General features: G+C 29.3%; 1 protein-coding gene across 1 annotated transcript; it reads left to right on the top strand.

The window, feature by feature from the left end:
- The first annotated feature begins 127 nt into the window (after nucleotides 1-127).
- Nucleotides 128-8,810, top strand: LOC111038522 (Golgi phosphoprotein 3 homolog sauron). The gene is made up of 4 exons (XM_022321659.1): nucleotides 128-1,661; nucleotides 7,447-7,693; nucleotides 7,779-7,954; nucleotides 8,068-8,810. Exons 1-4 carry the CDS (start codon nucleotides 1,467-1,469, stop codon nucleotides 8,314-8,316), a joined length of 867 nt encoding a protein of 288 aa, XP_022177351.1. The 5' UTR covers nucleotides 128-1,466; the 3' UTR covers nucleotides 8,317-8,810.
- Nucleotides 8,811-25,132: the final 16,322 nt, after the last annotated feature.

Raw genomic sequence — 25,132 nt, forward strand, 5'->3', positions numbered from 1 at the left:
ATATTGTATACAGCCACAGATATTATATATATCTGTGTGTTTAGCATAATATTTTATCATATCATGATATTTTATCACGATCCATGGTATAATAGTAGTATACAAAAGTTTGTGGGTGCAAACAGTGTCATCGGCTGAAGATAAAAAATTTAAAGTTAAATAAAGTTAATTTTTAAAGTTAAAGTTAATTTAAAATCATTTGTCCATGATTTATGAACGCAATTATCTATGTCTGTGATCGCGGCACTCGGCTCCTGTAGAATATACAATAAACAATAATAATTCAATATAGTAAATTACAATGTCTCTGTCAGCAATATAAAATATTAGCACGTCCGTATTGGGTACGTCTATACTCTATAGATATCGTTATCCATATCCAAATGATATGAACCAGAGACCCTAGTATATAATATACCTAAGCTATCTAATAGGAAGCAATGGACCATATCTGCATTTATGAATTATGACGTCATGATCAGTGGTCATGGCTATCGAGTACATATACAGAACAAATTATATACCTCAACTTTCATTGATAGCGCTAGTAGTTGGCAAGTTTTTATCGAATTTGATAAGAATATTTATCATTTTAGTCTATTCTTCCTCTCAATTCCTAGGCCCTAGCCACGCGAGGACGGTATTGGGACTTAAAATAGTAAGCAACCTAATAACCATTACCCTATTAATATATTACTATAGGCTATAGCCGTACTTCTGTCTTCTGAAGGAAGCTATTCATGAAATAGGACGGAAATTTAATCTTACACTATTGATTAAAATATTAATTATTACATTTTGTCAATGATTTATACCTAACAACAATATTACATTATTCCGTTTAATCGTGATCGCGTGTGAGATTACATTCGTAATTTCATTCCATGCAGTGTTCGTGGCAAACGTTCGATAACAGATCGTAATTCGGAAAAAGTCTACAAAAATTAATAACTATGAAATAACTAATAAAAATAGTAATTGTTTAGCGTTGACTGCGTTATTGAGATAACAAACACCTTCCATGCCGTATTGCCGTGTTAATGTGTTATCATCTCGCTTGGACCACAGAACGATCCAACCGTCCGTCTACGGCAATTCGATTGTAGTAGTTTTAAGTTTTGGTATTTGTGCGCAGTGGAAGGGGCGGTGAAAACGTATTATATTATCGTGAATTGTGATATCGCCGTACAATATTATTATTATTATTATAATTTATATGCCATTACTGCAATTGTGTAGACGTCAACAAAAAAATCCAAGCCTTATCAATAATTGTATATTCTACTATTCTCGCCCTCTCGGAATTCGCATTCGCGTCGAAAAGTGAAAACCCGAAGACTGTGACTCTTGCACGACGACGTACGTTTCTTCGGGCCATTTGGGTTTGGGTTTTTTTTTGCGGAAATTTAGTTTCCGACGCGATATCCGGGTGTTGACAGGCGAGTACCCACAAACGGTCCGCCAAGATGATGAGCCGCGCCGACGGTCTGGTGCAAAGGCGCAACGTCAACAGGGACAGCGCGGACGGCGTTTCCAAGGAGAACGGCCAGTCGGCGGCCGACAAACTGGACTACGAGGAAGACATCGACGACGGTGACTCTAAAGAGACACGGCTCACATTGATGGAAGAAGTGCTGCTGCTTGGTCTCAAAGACAAAGAGGTATATTGTAGGTGTATGCTCACTTCTTGTAAGATTCGTGATTCCTGTCAGGTGTGTTGGTGTGTACATATGAAATGTGTTGACAATACCCGGCTAGACAACTGACAGAGTGATAAATTGTAGGTGTACGTTCACACATTCACTTCTATTAATATTCGTAATCTCCGTTACACACGTCTAAAATGCTTATATGAATACCTGGCTAAGGGCTGTCATATTATTGTTTCAAGCCTATAGGTCAGTAGTACTCAACCGGGGTGACATGTCACCTTAGGGTGACGTGGACCTAGCTTAGGGGTGACGCAGAATTTTAACAAGAAAAGAAAAAATTTAAAAAATAAATTTTTCGATAATAGTAAAATTATAATAATAATAATAAAATTTCGAAAACAATCATATTATTTCTTATAATACATATATTATTCACCTATACCACCACTGTCATGTACATAACATACCTCAAAGTTCGTATCTTTATATACGCTAGACAGCTTTTGGGTGGCTCTTAACAATGAATACCCTCGATTATCGAAAAATGCTATTAATGTGCTCCTTCAGTTTTCTACGTCTTGGTTATGTGAGCATGGCTTTAGTGCACTAACAAATATAAAAACAAAAAAACGCAACAGACTCACAAAAACAACTATAGAAGACGATATGAGACTCGCTCTTTCCACCATCAAACTTAGGATTCCCCAATTTTGTAAAAAACACCAGGGTCAAATTTCACATTAAATTTATATAAATCATTATTTTTTTTTTAACTTTAATTTTTTTCTGTACTGTATTTTTTTTTTAATAAAAGAATAATTTTAATATATACAGCTAAGATTATTTATTATTTTGATGTTAGGTTTTTTTTTTTTTTTTTACATTACACAGTTAGGGTGACGCGATGTTTGATTCTAGTGCCTAAAGGTGACATGAATCAAAAAAGGTTGAGAACTACTGCTATAGGTAGTAGATCAAGAGTATCAAATACCTAGACTAAGTAGTTATACTATTTTTGTAATCACAATTGAACATTGTATTAGATATCTGGAACACAATTCATAAGTTATCATCAATTAGTATCTACTTAGGTACCTAATAATATATCATTTTTCAAACTTTTTATTTTAGTTCGGACTTTTGTCCTATTCCTGGGACTTGTTTTATGCTACAGTCCCATTACATGAGTCTAATCTAGTAAAGCCTGTGTCATGGATAATTTTACTAAAATTTTGACCCAAAGCATTTATCATTAATAGTAGTAGTTAGTACTATTAACTATGATATGTTTTTCCAACATAAATCTACATGGCCCATGCACGACTACAGCCCATCAGTCAGCTGGTTAGTTAATGCCTTAATATTAAAAAACTTAGGTTCCTTTTCATCTTAAGCTTATCAAAGTTAATTAGACTTATTTTAAACAACTAGAGAAATTATTTAAATATCAACCGATTGGTTGCTCCATATTGGTAAAAATGTCTTGTTAAGAAAATGTGTACAATTGCAGCAAAATCATTTGATTTTATTGAATCATACCTTCTAGGTTATTTATAAGCTTCCAGGCGACAATTTTTTAGTTTTTCTGCAGCTAAAACTTAATAAAATTAAATTTATGCTTAATTGCATAAGACTAAGATTAGGTATACCTAATATTTATTTTATATTTTTGTGTATTTACTAATTATTTCTTTCTCATTTCTATGCTTATAATTCTGGGTAATTTATTATGGCTATCTTCCTTAAAATGCCATAAAAAATAATACTTAGTAGGTAGACGGTAGTATAACATTACTTATAACCATTATGTACTTAGTAAATATTTAGCATAGTTATGTTTTTCTAACTAAACTATTTAATTTAAATATGAAATCTTAGTTACCTATAATAGACTTTTTTATTTCCTAAATCCTCGATAGGTATGCCTATTTTAATTTATAATTTATGCAGATTATTTATTGTTTATGAAACTGGTTTTTATAGTGAATTTATTTTTGTATTAAAAAATAAAAATATATTGAGTAACATTTTATACAGAATTATTTGTATATGTAGACTCGGTACCTATATAATGACCATGCATGTAACTATCACTTTCTACTGGCAAAATGCTTCTATAAAACTACTTCTATAATATTAACAATGAACATAATATAATTAAACTTATAAGATAATTAAGATTAAATATTAAAACCTTTATTAGGTACCTACTTAGGTACTTATTCTTGTAATTATTTTATTTTAGAGAATCTGTACAGTACTTGAATAAAGTCTATTTAGGTGGGTAAATAGTTTTTTACACCTTAATACAGTTTTAGATACGTAAGAAAAATGTATTTAAATAAATATTCTGAATATATAATTTTTTTTATATCTGATTATTTTTTTTCAGAATAAAATTGAAATGTATACTTGACTGAGTATATAACTGTAAGAATTATCTTACCTTATTTAACTTGAATTGTACCTACCTTTATATTACTAAATGTGCTTGTATATTTGAATGTGTATTCTGAATACCAAATAAAAGTAGTACCTATACTGAATTCATGCTGTTAAGCATTAAAATATTTTATAATACTTAAACTTGTGTGTAGGGTTTAAACTATTTTAAGTTTATCGTCAAAGTAAGTAGGCATTAGTCCAATAAATAAGCTCTGTGCCTAGAGCACGGGAAGCCCGGTCACACTATAGGAAACCGGGCACTTGGATAAATATTTCAAGCTGCCCTGGTTCAAACTTTACGAGGCAGAACAATAGAAGTATAAAATATGTACATTGTTGAGTAGTCAGTAGTTTAAAAAAGTTAATAGGGATCACATTTTATAAAACGATACACTAAAATTCATAGAATAAAAAAAATATAATCGGTGATAATATTAATTTACGCCAGCATTCATAACTCTTAAAGTAATATTAATTTAATTAAACACAATTAAATCAAAACCAATCTTTGGCTTGCTGATTTGTTGCACACAATCATTGTAATACCAATGTAGGCAAGTATCACATCGAATAGATGGATTTTTCTTATATTTTTTTTCCATCTTAGACAAACCCATTTTCTTTTTTTCTCTTACATCAACGTTTGCTGTTACACTAGAGCAGCGGTTCCCAAACTTTTACGACCACGGCACCCTTAAAAAATTGTTTGTGTTTCGCAGAACCCTAATGTCTAATCCAACTCAACTACAATTTTTGTAAATTAAAAAAGGAAAATCAATTCCTTAAACTCTCAAGTCCAAATAATATTTTAATGATACTGTCAATGACTTTTCATTATTAAACTTAGTTTAAAAAAAAATTTTCAATCAAACATTTTTTAAACAACAAACATTAAATAAACATAATTTTCTCAATAATCTCATACATCTAACGGAACCCTAAGGTTCCGCGGAACACACTTTGGGAAACGCTGCACTAGAGGACCAAGCATCATTGTTAAAACAGCTTCTAACCTACATTAAGTTGACGCCATCCTCTTTTATTGCCAAATCCATTTTACTAAGATTTTTAATGTTGTCTTAACCTTAATAAATCTTTTTTATTTTTTGTGAATTGTTTGTTATTCAATTAATGATAACATTTTCTCCTTCTGTCTAACTTAAGTTAATGAAAGCTCTAGGTGTCATCAATGGTCTTCCAGTCTTATGTCTTTTTCCTCTTATTATTATTTAACTTTAAAACTTTAAAACACCTAACAACACTCAGATGATTAACTAAATTGATTTAATTTAAAGATAAATTTGTATAGATGGATTAGTACTGACTGTATAACATAATACAACTCAAAGGCTTAATACTTATAAAAGTATTAGGTTAATTTTAAGCTTAAGCCAAATAAACGATTTAAGTTTTCCTTATAAATGAACTAATATTATACAGTGTGATCATAATTTAAGGTAACACTAAATATTGCGGTTGAATGAACTTGTTTTGATATTTAATTTTGGGTGGAACGTAGGTGGTAATGAAATACAAATTTTGTGAAATGTTCTCATTTTAACACTTACAGTATGTGCAGTACAAAATGTATTCAACAACTATTTTTAGCACATCATTTGGATTAACCAAATTTTTTCAAGTTGATTTGACTCATAATACTTGGCTCTAAGTTCAAAATTGAATGAATGACAGCCATTATTCAATTTTGAAAAAAAAAAAATGTAATGTGGAATTTATTAATTTTAGATTCATGTGTATAATTTTTTTTTTTTCCGTTAAACGTTATAATTTCTATGCAAAAATCTTCCCTCCCTTTAGGACAACAATGTCTTAAATTTTTATAGTTAATTTTTTTGAAAAAATTCCGTCACTCCAAATCATGTGCTATACATAGGTGTTACCATTAAAAAAAATACATTTTGCACTGCTCATGCGCTCACTGTAAGTTTTAAAGGTTTGAAAATTTCACAAAATATGTATTTCAATACCACCTAGGTTCCCCCCCAAAGTTCATTTCAAGTTCAACCATCTGAAATATTTAGTTGTTACCTTAAATTGTGATCACACTATATATTCAAATGAAGCACCCGATTCTACAAACAGTGACTGAGTGCCCCGTTACCCAGTATTTATCCGGGTGCCCGGTGCTCTAGACACAATAATAAATAAAAAGATTTACTTATAATTTATATAATAATATTGTAATAACTGAGGCAAAAATGTTAAATAAAAATAAATAACTAATTGATATGTCACATAACTTATAACCATTCTAATATCATATCTATTTATATAGCATAAATTTGTTACTAATGGCCAGTTACAAACAGTTGTATAAACATAGTAATCTGTATGGTTTATTTGAGCACTATATTCATTGAATATTGATGTAGATATGCTATGTATACATATGTCAGTAATTCATAGTTTAATAAGCTATATTTAATATTAAATTGAATTATGTTTTTAAAAACATTCCAACCAATAAAATATGAGTTAGTGATGATAATATTTTATTAGCTTTAAGTATTGCTGACAGTGGTAAAGAAAGTAGAAAATAATGACTTAACCTATTGACACTTTTAATTTTGAGGACCTTACTAAAATTTTTTAAATACAAGTAAAATTTCTAGGTTAACAAAATAAATAATACATTGTTTTTTATCATCACATATAATATTGTAAAATTGTGTCTGGTTACTGTAATATTTACTATAGGTACAAATCTAAAACACAATAACTGTACAGATAATTAAAGATCATAATTGTATTAAATATTTATAAAGTTATGCATAGCCCAGCCTAGAACTTTAAACTTTACAATTGTCAAGTACTCAAATATCACTGAAGTCTGAAATTGATCATCTTTTATTCTTTCAAATTAGTAGTATGGGTAAAATTATTTTAAATATGAGTAATATTATAATTTGTAAGTATAAGTAATAAATATAATAATTATCTTTAACCTTCCAGTGGACGTGCTACTAGCTGTAACAAGAATATTTTACTACAATTCTAATATTTCGTGATAATCAACAACCATACATATGTAAAATATTAATGTATCTATTGTATTATAAGCTGTAGTTTATGATAAAGGGGGTAGTAAAATAAATTAAAGTAATACCTGTACAAAAATCATTTAAAATTTAAAAATTCCTAATTTTTATTTCAAAAAATCTATACTTATATATTATATTTACACATTATACATTTAAAATATAAACACGTCATTAGTAATATTAACATAAGATTATGTTGAATAACATACTATAAGTTATAATTAAAATTATTTAGCTTACTATTGCATATTTACAAAAGGTTATTAACTTTTATCATTACTTTGTAGGGGTATACATCATTTTGGAATGATTCAATTTCATCTGGTCTACGTGGATGTATACTTGTTGAACTCGCACTTCGTCAAAGAATTGAACTAGAAAAAGCAGGCATGCGAAGAAAAAGCCTACAAATGAGGAAAGTAATTATTAAAAATGAGACACCTACGGGTGATGTTCTGTTAGATGAAGCTCTCAAACATATCAAAGAGACCAATCCTCCTGAAACAATACAAAGTTGGATTGAATATTTGAGTGGTATGCTATATTACATAAGTTTTTATAAATAAATCAGCATTTACAACTAGTTTAAGAGCATAATTAACTTGATTTGTATTTACAGGTGAGACGTGGAACCCTTTGAAAATCAAATATCAACTGAAGAATGTAAGAGAACGATTAGCAAAAAACTTAGTAGAAAAAGGTGTTCTTACCACTGAAAAACAAAACTTCCTTTTATTCGATATGACTACGCATCCATTAACAGATAATGAAGCTAAAGTTAGGCTAGTTAAAAAGGTAATCAATTATCAATCAGAATTACATAGTTTTTATGTATTCTGCACTTTACATAACAATTTTTGCCAACATTAATTATTTACTTATTATGATTTTCTGATATAAAATATTAGGTACAAGATGCTGTTTTGTCTCGATGGATTAATGATCCACATAGAATGGATAAAAGACTTTTGGCTTTATTATTGTTGGCTCAAGCATCAGATGTACTGGAAAGTGCATTTTCTCCACTAAATGATGAAGACTATGAATTAGCCACTAGAAGGTTAAGAGAATTATCAGACATGGACTTAGAAGTTGAGTCAATGAAAGGTTCTACTAATGACGTAATTTGGGCTGTATTTGCCAATTTCAATAAATAAGTTCATTTAATACTATTTAAAAAGTTAACCAACATTCTTAATACATTTCTGGGGGAGAATATAAATATGTAATAAATAATATTGTTGTATAATCATTTGCCATTTTACGTTTTATTGATTTTTGTAATGAAATTATATTTTTTATTTAATATGCATTGACTAGGTAAACCTAATGTATTTGCAAAAATGTAAATAACTAGAAAGTCAACAGACTGTTGTACAAAATTAATGGTTAAACATCAAATGTGAATGCCTTGTAATATACATGTATTATTTATTTTGTAATATCTAATATTACTTTTGGTCATTAAGAGTTAAACTAAAATTGTATGTAGTAAATTATATAATATACTTATATAAAGACATACTTACATCTTATACTTCAGAAATAATACTGATCGCATAGCTACAATTTTAGTGCCATTTTTATTCTTAAATCTGCTATTGTTATATTAAAAATGTATTTTTCATTAAATTTTTATGTTGACATTTAAGATCATTTTATTTTATAAATATGAAATATATATTATTCCTTTTTTAAAACTACCAATTTGTTAAATTTTTATCATTACTTATACTTATCAAAATATTTAGATTTCAAGTGTTTTTTAATTTATATTTTAGTTGTAAAAATATCATAACACATTTACACCTTTGAAATATTATGCAGATAAGTTTTAAGTTAAAAATTCTATAATATCATGTACTCTCAAATATTTTGTTTGAAGACTACTAAAATTTTTCATTGATCAATTATTAAGATTTGACCATTTGCGCCTGATAAACTTTTTTTGTTTTGCCATCAGTCTAAAACTATGTGTATCTAAGTATATGTAAAGGTACATTTTTTATCTTGCTTTGTTAGTATCATAGTATAATGCTATTCATTTCTTACACTATGCTATATATTAAACTAATAATATCTAACATAATTGCAGTGTGGGTACTGGGAATATTATGTGCAAACAATGGTTGTATGAAAAAAAAATGCTTTACTTGGCTGTGATGGGTTTACGTATAATTTGTTTAATTTAGGTAGTAAAATATTGTAAATAATTAGCAAAACAAATTTGATTAAATTATAGAAATACAATTTTGACATTTTATATACCATACTACCCTAGTGACAAAGTTATTATTATACTATCAATAATTATGTACATTAACTTCATTTACATTTGTTTTAAAATTATTATTGTATTTATTATATATTATTTTATAAGTATTTCAATATTTTTTTTCTATATTAGTAAAATTGTAAAAGTCTACAATATGATATAATTTGTTAAATATTAAAATTGTTGCTTTTAAAAATCTATTAAGTTAATTATATTGTAAGGATTAGGATTTGGGTGATATTCTAATAATTTTCATAAATGGCTTAAAAAATAAAAAATAATAATAATAATAATAAAGTAAAAAAACACAAAAACAATACTTTGTCAACATTTTACACAAGTTTAAGATTTATTGATGATATTATGTCAATACTTTTTGAAAATATATGTAACACAGCAGGAATAATAATCGCTTTAATTGTAATGGTAAGTGGTGGCCAAAAAAAGTAATAGGTGATCAACACCATACCACAATTCTTACTCTATCTGTAGCCATAGATCCTCAACATGTTCATCTGACGTAAGCTGTAGTGTCAAATGAACGTCCTTTTATAAACTACAAGGTTATTAGATAGGTATTTTAGACCTCTATTGATATTTGAAGCTGGACCAGATATAAGCTAAGTCACCACTCACTTCTCGTGATCCTGATCACATTACCAACATAAAATATTTTCTCGTATTATTATTTATTCTTCATGTGTGCTATCTACTTAAACATAATAATTACTTATATAAATATATAGTAACTTTAATCTTATACAAAAAAAAAATATTATGTTAACTTTGTGAACCATTATTATTTATCTAATTGTCCTAGTAATATAATGAAAAGTACGACTCCCGGTGTGTAAATACTTAAAGAAATGTATTCATAATAAGGTAGATGGTGGAGAGTGTATGCTAACTGAATCACACTCTGAAGAATCTAAAATTCCATGATAACTGTGTATATATATATATATTTATAATATGTTAGAATATATTTCTCAGCATTTTATTTATTAAAAAATTTTGTATCAACTTGTGCCGTTTTAACTGTAAAAAATAATAATGTTACACCATTCAAGTTACCCAAAAAAAATTGTTAATTAAATTATATTCAACATATTATGTATGATTAATCTTTTAGGCTGCACTGTTGTTTCATACAGATAAAACATATTTTATGAATATTATTATTATGTATTTTAATTTATCATTACTTTGTATAACCTAGACATTATCTATTAAATATATATTACAATACCTAATATTGTATTAAAACATCAGGTGCTCAATACTTGCAGTGTGTGTTTTTCTTTTCTTATGTGCTGTCCAATAAATTGTATTCGTAAAAAAAAATTTATATAATATGTGTTGTGTTGTATGAACATGTTGAGTTTAAATAAAAATTCAAATTGTAATTTTTGTGAAAGAAGTGTAGTCCTGTAATGTGTTGTCTGTACTGTACAGTTTATTGTGCAATTCAAAAATATATATGCCAAGATTACCACTAAGATAATAAAATACCAAACTTCTCCATTCAGTAAACTACTTAACGTATAATTTTTTTTTGGCTTTGAAAATATTTAATTTTATATTTTTATCATTGTAAATAATCAGTATGAAAGAAAAATAACCGTGTATCACTGGTAGGGTAAAAACAATTTTTTCTTGTTTTCTCAGGATTGCCTTTTATGGACTTCGTCGTGTCTCAAATAGGTGGTTCATATTAGATTATAACTCAACATACTTCATCATTACTGTAGCCGGGAGGAGGGGAAGCAAGTTCTTTATTTGATGAAAAATTGTGTTCTTAACTTTAACTATTTATAGACTTATAGTACATTTATGACATTCGAACAATTGTTATTTAGAGCCTTTTTATACTTATATTATTGACATTTCAAAACAAATTTACTATGATTGAAAAAACTGAATGTCCTGAACGTTTTTAGCTCCAAAATGACAAAAATTTTGAAATTGTGGTGGATATCACGTATATTATGAAGCATACATTTATATTGGTAGGTAGGTACATAAATATAATATTATGATAATTATGTATTTCAACATGTTGCCAACTACAGAGTGAGGCAATGGCCAATGGGTTCTGACAAATTTTAATTGTAGTTTATTGTATAAATCATCAGAACCCACTCCCTCGCCCTGCAGTTGTTTGTATTTTACTAGGTATATAAAGTTATATTAGTAGCAAATGCCAATTAATTAAAAATATTATTTAGTGATATTTCGAAGTCGATTGAACTAAGCCTAGAAACAATGAAAACATGTGATCAAGAACTAAGAAGCATAATGTTCACTATATTTAATTTTTCAAACTAAGTATTTATTCAGATGACAACAAAAAAAAAAAAATTGAAAACAATACAGGAGGTGTACGGAGAATAACGAATAAAAATATTTAAAATATATTTTGGTGTAGGCATTCGTACATAATGTCTGACATTTGAACGAGTATAGTCAAGAGTATTTAAAGTTTAGAAAAATGGAATAAATAACACAGTAAATCTCTATCTAAAAATACACATTTACCCTTCTCAAATAATCCGAGTCTCATACTATACTTTTTTCTAATACAATAAATATTACTTTTTACCGTGATTACACTTGAAAACGTATTTCCAATATTCAGTATTCAATTTACTTTAAACAGAATTGTTGTAAAATCTTAACTCAAACAATATTAACTGCAAACTATGTACTGCCCGGTACCTACTGGTAACTAAAGGGATATGGTACAACCAAGATATTTGGTTTTCTGAACTTACTTTTTGAATCCTTTAGCAAGTGAAAAATTAAGTACCTAGTAATAAAATCTTATTTACATTCACTTATATGTAATGAAATGTATGAATGACATGCACCTATTATAGATACATTTTAGAAATATTATATAAGAACGGTTTGATGAAAAAGCCCAAGCGTCAGTGAACATTCAAGAAAAAACTTCTGCGATTAGCGCCTACAGAAAGTCAGAAAGTACAAAATATTTGGGATATTTGAGCCGTTGAGTATAGTAGGTACCTATACTCGTATATTTTAGTATGGAACTTGGATTATTGTAGAAGAGTAAATGTTTATTTGTAGATAGAGGTTTTACTGTACTATTTATTAAACTTTTCTAACTTTACATACTCATAACTGTATCGTTCTAATTTAAGACTTTATGTATGGGTATGGCATCCTCTTAATAATAATCATTACAAGGCAACTGGTAATATATAACTCTAATATATATTTATTTATATGATATATAATAGGAAAAAAATGTAATATATGGTTCCTCAAAAGCTGCTGCTTTAAAAATTTTTGAAAAAACATACAATCATAATTTAATTTATAACCATTTTTCACTAAGGTATGAACAACTCCCAAGGAACTTCTAAATACATTTTTAAGTGTTGTCAATCAGAAAAATAATATTTTATATATTAAAAAAAAAGTATAGACGTATAGTATGGAACTCGTATTATTTTAGAAGAGTAAATGTTTATCTGTAGATAGAGGTTTTACTGTACCATTTATTAAACTTTTCTAAACTTTATATTAGGTACCTATACTCATAACTGTACAGGTACTCGTTCGTTCTAATTTAAAACTTTATGTACGAAATACACGAAAAATATTTTAAATATTTTTATTCGTTATTCGCCGTACACCTCCTATATTGTTTTTAATTATTTTTTTTTATCATCTGAATAAATAACTAGTTTGAAAAATGTAATTTTTGTTGAACATTACACTTCTTGAACACATGTTTTCATTGTTTCTAGGCTTTGTTCAATCGACTTTTAAATACCACAAATAATTGTTCAAATTAATTAGCATTTGCTAGTAATATGACATTAGTACATTACATAGTAACTAGTTTCAAACGCGACGAAATACATAATTACATAATATTATATACTAATATAAATGTGTGCTTCATGTTCGTTATCTGCTACACTTTCAAAATATTTGTAATTTCGAAGGAAAAAATATTAGGCGATACATAGGGTTACCATAATGTTTTTAGACCAAATCCGGACATCAGTTCCGTTTCCGGGGGAGGGGGGGGGGGGAAAATTAAAGTTAAACAGTATTGTTCTTTCATTAATACAATTTTATTTAAATCTATAAATAAAACGTCTATATAAGAGTTATTAGGTTAAACATGTTATAATAATTAATTAACTTATACTAATAAATAGAAATTAGATATTATTAATTTATATACAGAGTGAACCCGGAAATCTGTCACCAAACATAACTTTTTGTATCAATATAACCACGTTAAACGGTTACCTTTATAAAATCCGGACATTTTTCAAATCCGGACGCCAATCCGGACGGGTGTTTGAAATCCGAACTGTCCGGACGAAATCCGGACGTACGGTAACCCTAGCGATACACCTCTTAATATTAAATAGGCATCTCAATGTAGTTTGTACATACATTACATTATATACAAATACCTGTGAGTACAAAAAATATACAGTCTTTAAATCAATGTTCAGTTATTGTTTATTTAAATTGTTTATGCTCCTGGCCCCAGGGTATCTCAAATACGCAAGTTGAGATTTAGAGATATGGAATGCGCTTTATGATTTACAAAAAAAAAATAAAGTAAAACGCTCATCTACCCAGAAAAAAATTACGGAAATTCGCACTTTTTTAGTTCTTAAATACATCTAGGAAAAATAATAAACATAAAAAAAATTTAACTAATAAACAACAGAAGTAAAATATTAGGGTAGTAGTTTCTAAAACTATGTTTTTATTATACTTGAACCAGGCATACTACTTTTTAAATAATTATAAATTATTTGGATACGTATGACGTCAAAACCATGAAATACTTATATTCGTCAGTGTTTTCAAATTTTTTTGTTGCCCATTTTTGTATTATACGGTTTATACCAATTGTCCTGCTAACCCATATCAAACGAACCCACTGATAATGATAACAAATAGGTTTTTGAAGAATTTTGGAAGGTTTGAAGAGGTACGTTTATTATTGATTTTAATTTTGAATTGAAACTTTATAACTAGCCACTAGGGCCCGAAAGTTCATGCATTTGCATGTTTTTACTGAATGGATTAAAAAATTGCTCGATCAGCTACACATTTGAATTATACTTGTACAAATCCAAATACAACATTTTATTTTGCATATAATTGCATATTTTGGGTTTTTTTATGTACTCGCATATTTTACGATTTTCTTGTTATTAACTGCATATTTGAGTCAAATATTATGTAATTGACAAAACTATTACTAATTGACATTACTTCTAAAAGACCTAATAATAAATAAAATAAATTCACGACCTCAAATTTAGTTTTCATTTATACAAATTATGGATTGAATTTCAAAAATTATGCTGGGAGAAGAAATGACATTGAATAATTTACCTGAAGATTTTTCTTGTGATGGTTAGTGGTTACTATATATTAAATACGCACCAATTTCTTCGGTTGAAGTTTAGCGGAGCTTTTCGGTGTACAAAAATATGTTGGCAAATAACTTGCAGGTGGTCGTTCAAACTTGAGAATTTTTCAAAATCGTTGATTTTGAATTTTAATGTTCTAAAATGTATAATAATTAATAAAATAATGTTTTTAATTACTAGTCAAAGAAATTTATATTAAAATCGTGAGTAGGTAGTATCTCATAAATTCATAACCAATAATTTTTTCCTCATATTTATAAGTAAAAAAAAAAAGAATAAGAGCATATTTAAGCGCATATTTAGCATAATATATCAAGTAGATTTTTAAGCGCATAAGTGCATAAGTGCAATATATTTCGTTAGTTTTTACTGCATAAACTTCCGGGCCCTATTTATAACCTTTTATTAGTAGAATTAAAAAAGTTAACACTATTTTATGTTAAGCCGGTAGCTTTAATTCTTCCTGGATATCATGGCAATTTTTGTCAAATAATTTTTCGCCTCATGTGGAACTTTTCCTAAAAAAATGGTATACATATCCTGACTTTAATTTTCTATTTTACAGAAGCATACACACATAGAAATCTGTAGTTAATTTAACTTTTATATAAATTGATGAACAACTAAATTTTAAGTTATGTGTTAAGATAATTTAGGTAACACTAATAATGTGAAACTGAATTATCATTTTAGTTTAACAGTTTTATAGTTAAAATAGTAAAAAATTGATGATGGTTTATTTTAATTTATTTATAGTCAAATTGATGAAAATAACTTTTAAATGCTGGATTTATTTAAAACAACTATCAATAAACTAGTTGTATTTACGTTAACATGGTGTTAAAATCATGTAAAAATATTCATGTGTTCAATTATGGTTAAGACAACACCAATACATGGTTGGAAAAAAACATGATGACAATATCATTTTAACACCACGAATCTTAATTTAACCACTGTAACTTTAATTTCACCGAACTATGTTACTCAGAAATCTTAATATAAACGCTATAGATTATTAATAAAAAAAAGTTGGTTTTCCCTGCGTTGCTGCATGTATAAGCATATTGTTTTTATCAAGTCGGAAATAATATGAACGAGCGTCCGACGCGACGACAGTGATTTCAGTGAAGTCATTTTATTCAAATACGGCGTTCTCTCAGTTTACGTAGTATTGGTCAGTGATTTGTGATTTCTAATAGACTTACAGCGAAATAGTGTAAACTGTAAAGTAATACAACTTAACTGTAATATCTAGTGTTTAATTTGTATTTAAAAGTCATAACTGTTATCTTGTTTGGTGTTTCGGTCTTTAATAATGGAACAGGTAAATACAATATCTACTCAGCTAGTAGTTAGTACCTACCAGAACCTGGTACCTACTGGTCATTCCTATAAGTGCCTACAATAATATTTTATGATCATAATATAATATTATACATTAGTATGGTCAAGACTCAAGAGTCGTCTGAACTATAAGAATTAGGCATTTCCTACAATTCTGAATACATTGTGCCTATTCTACCGCCTTGAGTACCGATCCAAGCAACGATCCAAGCTTGCTAGCTCAATCAGTTATTAAATCTACCAAGGAAAGAAAACCGATTGAGTGGTCTATTGAAGTAAGTTATTGTAATTTTATTAATTATTCATTCGTAGCTTGAGACGCTTAAGTATGTGTAGTTGCTAGTTTGTACTTAATATATTGGAATTAACAAGCAAAATGGTATAATATATTGTGTAATATTTTTACGTTTTTATTCATAAAATTTTTGTACCACTTAAGGAGTGTCCTGTCCTGTGGCTATACAAACTTTTGTTTTTCAAATGGGAACCCCACTTTTTTACTGTAAATTATTTAGCGGATAATTTTTTTGAGAATTTTGATGTAGGTATTGAAATTAAAATTCGAACGAGTAGTTTTCTAGTTATTACACATTTTGTGCTAAGGATAATATAGTTAATAATAGGAGAGAAGGATATGCTTATACAGTATACGTTGTTCTCTACAGTCTATACACATAATATAAAATAATACGTCATTTTATTTTCATTTAGTCAAACACTTAGATAAATACTAAAAAGTAAGTAAAATTGATTACGATACATCAAAATTTTGCTAAAAAAATTATCCGCTAAATAATTTACAGTAAAAAAGTGGGGTTCCCATTTGAAAAACAAAAGTTTGTATAGCCACAGGACTCTCCTCAAGTGGTACAAAAAATCTCAAGAATAAGAAAATATGGTCTTTGAGTATATTTAAAGATTCCAAAAATCAGATTTTGAAGAACTTCATTATTAAAGAAAAAAGGGGGTTGAGCATACTTGTTGGGGATCACTCTGTATAAATATTATGTAATCGTGTATTTCAACAAGTTTTCTACTAGTATTTTGTGCTTAGCTATGTAATGTTATATTACCAGCGAATGCCAATTAAGAGGCCGTGATATCCGCATGTTTTGTCTCCGTCTTACAAGTGCGTAACATAGCAAATTGTACACTCGGCAGAACACGTGTAGCTCCGATAATTTAAAAATTAAAGTGAATTGACCTCTTGTTCTGATTGACAACACTTAAAAATGTATTTAGAAGTTCCTTGGGAGTTGTTCATACCTTAGTGAAAAATGGTTATAAATTAAATTATGATTGTATGTTTTTTCAAAAAATTTTAAAGCAGCAGCTTTTGGGGAACCATATATTACATTTTTTTCCTATTATATATCATATAAATAAATATATATTAGAGTTAAATATTACCAGTTGCTTTGTAATGATTATTATTAAGAGGGTGCCATACCCACAAGCTTTGTTTCAGTCTTACAAATGCATACTATAACAAATTGTACTCTCTGAATGATTCATTTAGCTCTGTTATGTTAAAGCTTAGAGCAAATTGTATTATTATCAAAATTAAAAATTTTGTATACCTAGTTGATGACATGGGTTTGTTTTTATATTTCAATTTTAAAGCGAATTATAGGCATATTAAAATAGTAAATTGTTTGTACATTTCAAAATACCCATAACTTGCTTTAAAATTGAAATATAAAAACCAACCTACCTTATCGACTAAATAATATTCTTACTTTAAAATTTGATGATAGGTCAATTTACTCTAAACTTAAATTTAACAGAGTTAAATGAATTATTCAGAGAGTGCATTTTGGTATGTTATAAGTTTGTAAGACTGTGACAAAGCATGCGGGTATGGCGTTCTTAACTTAAAACCATATATATTTTCAAAAACGGTAATACTTTTATTAATTATTTAAGTATATTGTTATGGCATAAAATATTTCTGTCATCGTTAAGCTATTATGGAATACATTGGATTTAATGTTAGATACCCATCTATATTTACTTCAGTGTTGAAAAATAAAAAATAAAATGTTTGGCGTTCACCGATATATATTTAGCATAATATTATTTTCTATGGTTTTATTGTATTAGCTGTTACTAAACATTATTTATCTTGTACTAAGGAAGTGTACCTAGATTAGGAACACATCGCTTATAAGAGAAACCGAGCAGTAATATTTAATTTAATTTATTGTTTAACGTTCACATTATTTTCATTTACCTATTGACTATTTAGTTATATTAAATCAAAATGATTTTCTTTAAGCAATTTTTAATAACGCTTACATTTATTATAATTTCAGTTTTTGTTATTCCTGCTGCTACTGAACCAGATACAGCCAAATATGAGGTAAGGATTAATGTATTGATTAACAATAATTAGGTATATTTGTGTTATGACTTATTTTGTCGAAATATAATACGAAAAATTTTTATTGTTGTTATATGATAATCTAGAGACAAATAGAACATTTGTTACTTTTCAGTTTAACAAAATATGATATAGTTAATATAAATTGTATACTTAGAGATGTTCTAAAAGTGTATTGTTTATAAATTTGACAGTAAGATAAAATATTATGCATCACATTAGTATAAACATATTCTAGTATATATCTGCTGAAGTACAATATTATTATGTGTCAACTCATAACATTTCTTTGACGTTCTGAAATTTGACTTTTGATTAGTCAGGCAACAATCAATTAGTATTATCAATATTAACTTCAATCAAAGTTTTCTTACTTTGGTTAGAACTTAATTATTATAGTTAGTTAATTAATAATTGAATGACTTAAACAAAATAATCTGCTAGATGCTTAAATGTTTTTAATAGTTTAAATAATTTGTAGTAAATGGACGAGTTTGAGGAATAAAAATTATTTTTTTCAGAACTCTGCGCAGGTAATATTTTTAATTGTCAAACAAATATAATACCTTATAATAGTTATGAATTGTAATTTATGATATATACAATTGCATACTCATACAAAAAATATAACTAATAGTTATAATAATACAATAATTCAATTTTGTGTGGTACTTACTCAAACAATTTTGCTTTAATCATTTTAAAATTGTATAGAGTTAGTGAAAACGTGTCATGGATATAACGGTAAGTTCATTGTAATTAACAAATAATTAATTTTATTAAATCCTTCATTTTAAGTACAACCTCAAAGTGAATGATTTTGCCATAGTTGAAGCTCCAAATCAACCGCCTTTGGTATGGCCATAGAACAATATAGAAGCGAAACTCGATCAGCTGATGGGAGTTTTGTTTCCCTATAATCTGAAGTCTGAACCTCCGAAAAACATGGAAACGTTTCCCTTATCAACATGATGTTAGACCCAAAGTCACCCGTATTATCAAAACGTTTCCGCCACATAGGCGGGGTATGCTGTGCGGGGTTGGCTTGTTTCCCGTAGGCCGTACAAAATGGTACAAAAAATATTGTTGTATGGTGATAACATTGATATGATATGTTTAATTGATAATGTATGCCACGCCCCCCCCTGGAGACCGTGTTCAAGGCCATAATCGCCTGATTCGGCCAACGCACGGAGTTTCGTACCCCTGGTATGGCGTATGGGGCGCATTATGGCCGTCCATCCAGGTCCAGATCAGACGGTCTGCGTAGTTACCCATATTAGACAGCTGCGTACCCAAGGGGGGGATCGGGTCCGGACCCGCCTCCCTTGGATTGACAGAATTTTAAATGTATAAGGTGTAAAAAACTGATGGTATAATATTTTTACATGCTAAATATATTTGGACCCCCCCCCCCCCTTGAAAAATTCCAGGGTACGCCACTGATATAAGACATAATTAGAACTTAGAGGTTATGAATTTTTTGATGTTAGAGGTAAATTTAAGCAATTTTAATTTTTCAAATTTGGATATTTGAGCATAACTCAAAAAAAATTTTATTTAGTATATTTTTTCTTGAGTAACATTCTTACACCAAAACATTGCAAGTTTGGTAGAATGTGTGCTGAATCGTGGTTCTAAAACGCCCTTATCCATATAATTGTGATAACTCATTCGGCCATCGTGTTTATAATCTAATCAGTAGGTATTTTGATTTCTGTTCCAACCCCGGTAACTCTTAAATTTGACCAGAACAAAATATATATTGTTATATCTCAGTTTATTTTAGTTTTTAATTTTGAATATGATACTTTAGAGGGTTTTTTATACGGATCTTTAAGCTAATTAACTTCCTTTTTTGCACATCCGTAACTTTCATCAGTTTAAACTTTTTGGGTTATTTTTCGATTTATATAATGAGTTATAAAACAGTGTAATATACCAGTCCACAAATATTTTGAGCTTTTAGTTTTTAGTATTTAAAGGTATGAGTATACCACCGTTCAGTGATGTTCCAGTATTGATTTACTTATATTGTATACCTAACCATAGAAAGTCATTAATTTTTATATTTATATAATCAAAACAGGAGTCTGGAAATGTGTTTGGTGAAACTGTGTTTTATTATTTAAGACTGCCACATGCGCCGGCATAGTCGTTCGACTCATTCTTCGGAATCGAGTTGGACAGCCATATTACGAGGGTGTTGAGTGTGTGCTTTACTAATGTAATACAAACTACCTATATAAGTGTTTTTAATTTTAAATAAAAGTGTTCCTAAATAAATAATTATCTTGTAGTAATCAGATATATATATATACATATAAATACTACGTCATGCCGTAGCGTAGACAACCTGGGTCTGATGTGTGTAGTGTGGGAAAAAGAGTATAAGTCGCAATTAATACAATATATGTTTATTTACCGACGACAGGCAACAACCAACTAAAAATATGAGACGACCGGGAATCAGCCGTAGTCCCGACGTACGTTAATTAATATTATCAATTTACCTAATATAAAATATAAATATAAAATGTAATACAATAATATAATGATTCGTCGCCCGTCGATAACGACGTACGGGAAAACCGTCCGTTCGACTAACCTACACACGAATATAATATAACAATAATACAATACAATATATATAAAACAATTTACAATATTACCACAGTTCGGCCTTCCTGACTACATTGTAGTACCAATTATATTGAAATATCCAATGCAACTACAACCTTACAAATTTCTAGTCTTCCTATCAACAGATTAAATACTGAACATGATAACAACTGATTTTACACTTACCCCGTTTCTACACTTACCCCACTTTACCTTAATACCATCTATACTTTTGTTATTATTTGTTATTATTTAATTTCCTATTGTGACAACAAAATCGTATTCTGTAAATATTTCAAGTATGCTTTTTTCAAATCACATATTACAAATACCTTATTGCGACTAACGATGCTGTAAGTGGTGCTTATGTAAGTGACTTGCAATTTTTTATCACCATAATAATGAAAAAAAGCTATAAACATTGAAAATGTCGAGTTATGTTCAGCATACGTAATTATTATTAATCATTTGTTATAATAATATAATTTTTTCGTATATCACTAATGTAGTATTGTCTATCTATTATAAATTACTAATATGTATTATGTATTTAATTTTTTTTATTGCTTTACAAGTCATTAATGCTTCTCTTTACCGCCAAAACTATTTCCTCCCAACGATCTCTATTATTTGCCTGCTAATATAATACTCTAATTTCTTCTAATAGTTCCTTGACACTCCATCCATCTTCTCCTTTTTTGGTTCCTTTAACCTCATTATATACTATCATGCCATTGCTCCTTTCTACATACTGCCAACTTCCTACCATAAACATGGCTTATCTATTCTATTTTATTCCTTTAAATGCATTGGACCACATATTATCTTTTGTAAAGCTGATACAATTGGGTGTTATCTCTTTTATGCATAAAAGTCAGTTAACGCAAGATGTATGCACTTCACCCCGAGTATTAAGCTAAATATATATGTATTTTAAATTTAAATTAAGTCTTCAATATTAGTAATTACATCAATTATTAGCCTGTAGTATTATTTACAAACTAAATGTAACTTATACAATATCAGAGAAAAAAGATCAAAGACCATATTATGATTATATACATGCGTGATTACAATAGTTTATCTAAACCAATTTGTCAGGGAAAATTGAAAAAATGGAGTTGTTTTGATAGAGGGCTTCTTAGTGTGATACAGGATTATTGAGTAGATGACGTGAGTGTGAAAATTCGGGGAGGATGATAATTATGTGTTCAACTGTATGGATAGTTTTACATGTGTCGTACAATGGACTGTGTTGTTTAGTGATCAATGGGGAGCGTATTTATGTGGATATGCATAATGTATTGGAATGAGCTCATCAAAAATCTGATGAGAATTTTCCCCGATTTAGATCGTTAGTGGATTCACATGGTGGTAAACTCTCCCGATTTTTATTACTAGTAAACTCACCTGGTGGCAAACCCTCCCGGGTCAATATTGTAATGATATGCTCACACATCATTGTAACAATTATTTAAGATATAACAAATAAATAAATAACGGCCAGACTGTCACACGTAGAAATCGGAAATCTCTAGACCCCAATAAATTATTGTCATAGACAAAATTGTCTAATTATATTATACGATCAGGGATTAAGAAATCGACACGTACCTATGTTTGCAACTGTAGAGCGTAGGACGTGTGGCTTTCTTACATGCCGCCGGAGAAAAGGTATGGTAAAAAAGGTCCTTGTCACAGAAGAGAAATCGGATGTACAAAACAACCTTTTGATGAAGCCGCCTATCACTCTTTGGCCGGCACAACCGGATCGTCCCTTCGGCAGTGCATGAGCACCTTCCTCGAGTAAAACAGCCTCTCACGAGTGCAGGCGCACCACCAAACAGATTAACAACCTCTCTATACCGAATTCTATGAGCGACAACTGGACTCCTTTTGACGAGCAATAATCAGTGTGTTTCTTTATTTTTATTCGAGTATTTTAAATAATTAATTTGTGTCACCTAAAACTCCTACTGCATAACCCAGAGACAGCTGCGAGTCTGGTAAGACATAATACATATTAAAATATAAAATATAATATTATTGACTGCATTATATTAAATTATATGTGCATGCATTTACATTTACATCATAGAAGTGTATTTGATCAAATTCTCGAATACACGATCTCGAGAACCCTCCGACGATCAGGAGGAAGGTAGTAACGTAAATTTAGATCATCTTGAATATTAGTGTCGGCAGGCGTCGTACTAACATTTACGGTGATTTCTATAATTTATTTTATTCTTTTTATTTTTGCGTTATTACAATATTATGTTTACCTGAAGTAAATGTGTAAACTCTCCTGAGTTGTTTTAAATGTTATTGCTACACCATGAATTGGCTTCACTGCAGAGATTGTGATTATCATTTTAAATATTTATTATCACTTGTATTACCGTTAACCTGTATTTGTAATTAAAATTTTTTTCCCCCCCGTTGCGCCAGACCGGTGTTGCAGATTTCTGGGAGTAAATTTAACTTGTGTATTTTTAGTGAGAGTACAATAAACCAAGGATACTTTTACTCAAATTAATGTCTTACAGGAAGCAAAATTATGCTAGTTTAGTTTCACCCCCTCTAGAAGCCAAACATTGTCAGTCCTAAGCCAGTAAGTGGGAAGGGAAATTGATGTTTTCTAAACTTTTAACCCCTCCAAATGTTTGATATTTTTCGTAGTTCGGCTACTACCAGCTTTTTACCCGAGTGCAGTTCGACCATTACTTTTTTTAAACCGAAGTGCAGTTCGATTTAAATAAGGGCAACTCGACCACACCCCTTGGTTAAGGAAGTATTAGTTTATTTGAGCTTTTGTTGAAAGTGAAGATTGGTACCTTATACCTAATGTCTGGACGGAACGAGTTCAAAAGGAAACGGATTTCTGGAACGAATTCCTTTTTAAGAAATTACACGTTGAACTAGTCTCTTTTTATAAAAAGAGAACTAGAAAATGAACGATTTCTTTTAAAGGAAAGATATACCAAATTTGTCGTTTCGTTTGAATTATAATTTACACAGGTACCTATGTAAACAATTTAAATTAAAAATGATTTTTTAGCGTGTACTTTGCCAATTAGTGATCATTATCGAGTATCAAAATAATATGAATTTAAATTGCTTAAAAAATAATAAATGTAGACGAATAAAAAAAATTACATTCAATATTACACTCTTAAAAAAAAAGGTAAATTATAAATGTACTTGTAAATATGAATAAATAAGGAGGGCGGAATGGCCGAGTGGATGAAGGCATTGGTTGCAACGTGCACCGTCGCCGGTTCAAACCTCGTCACTTTACTCCGGGCAGACCGCTGTCTGGAGAAAGAGGCCACAATCTCCTAACCGAGTATGGCAGAAGCCTACGGTTGCCCAATCAAACTTCTGCCAAACACACACGTGTTACACCCTCCACCCTTTAAACCAACAAACAGCTAATGGCCATAGTTCCCGAATCAGTTAAAAAAAAAAAAATTAAAAAGTTATCGATGAATCAGAACCTAAGGGGGCAAAACGATTTTGCTTGCCTTTTAAATATGCTGAAAATCAAAATAATTTCTTAATAAAAATGTTTAATTTTTTTTAAATGTTAATTTACAAAAATTTAATACATCAACAAAGCAATGGCATTACATTAAGAAAAGCTACTACATTAAATCTCTGACAGGTTGGATGATTTCAATAACAGGATTAATTAAATTACATGGGGGACAAGGAAGAAACCTCTACGCGGTGTCCCCTAGTAACGGTGTTTTCCAAATACCGGCTAATTCTTCCAAACCCAGGCGCAACCTATCTCTCAGTATAATAACAATGTCTGGCGGTCATAAAAAACCGCGCCTAAAACGGCCCTTATCAGGGCCAGCATTGACGATTGTATCGATAAACATCGAAGGTATTACGAG

This window comes from Myzus persicae, unplaced genomic scaffold, assembly GCF_001856785.1.
Source record: "Myzus persicae strain clone G006 unplaced genomic scaffold, MPER_G0061.0, whole genome shotgun sequence".
In the NCBI taxonomy this organism is placed as follows: domain Eukaryota; kingdom Metazoa; phylum Arthropoda; class Insecta; order Hemiptera; family Aphididae; genus Myzus; species Myzus persicae.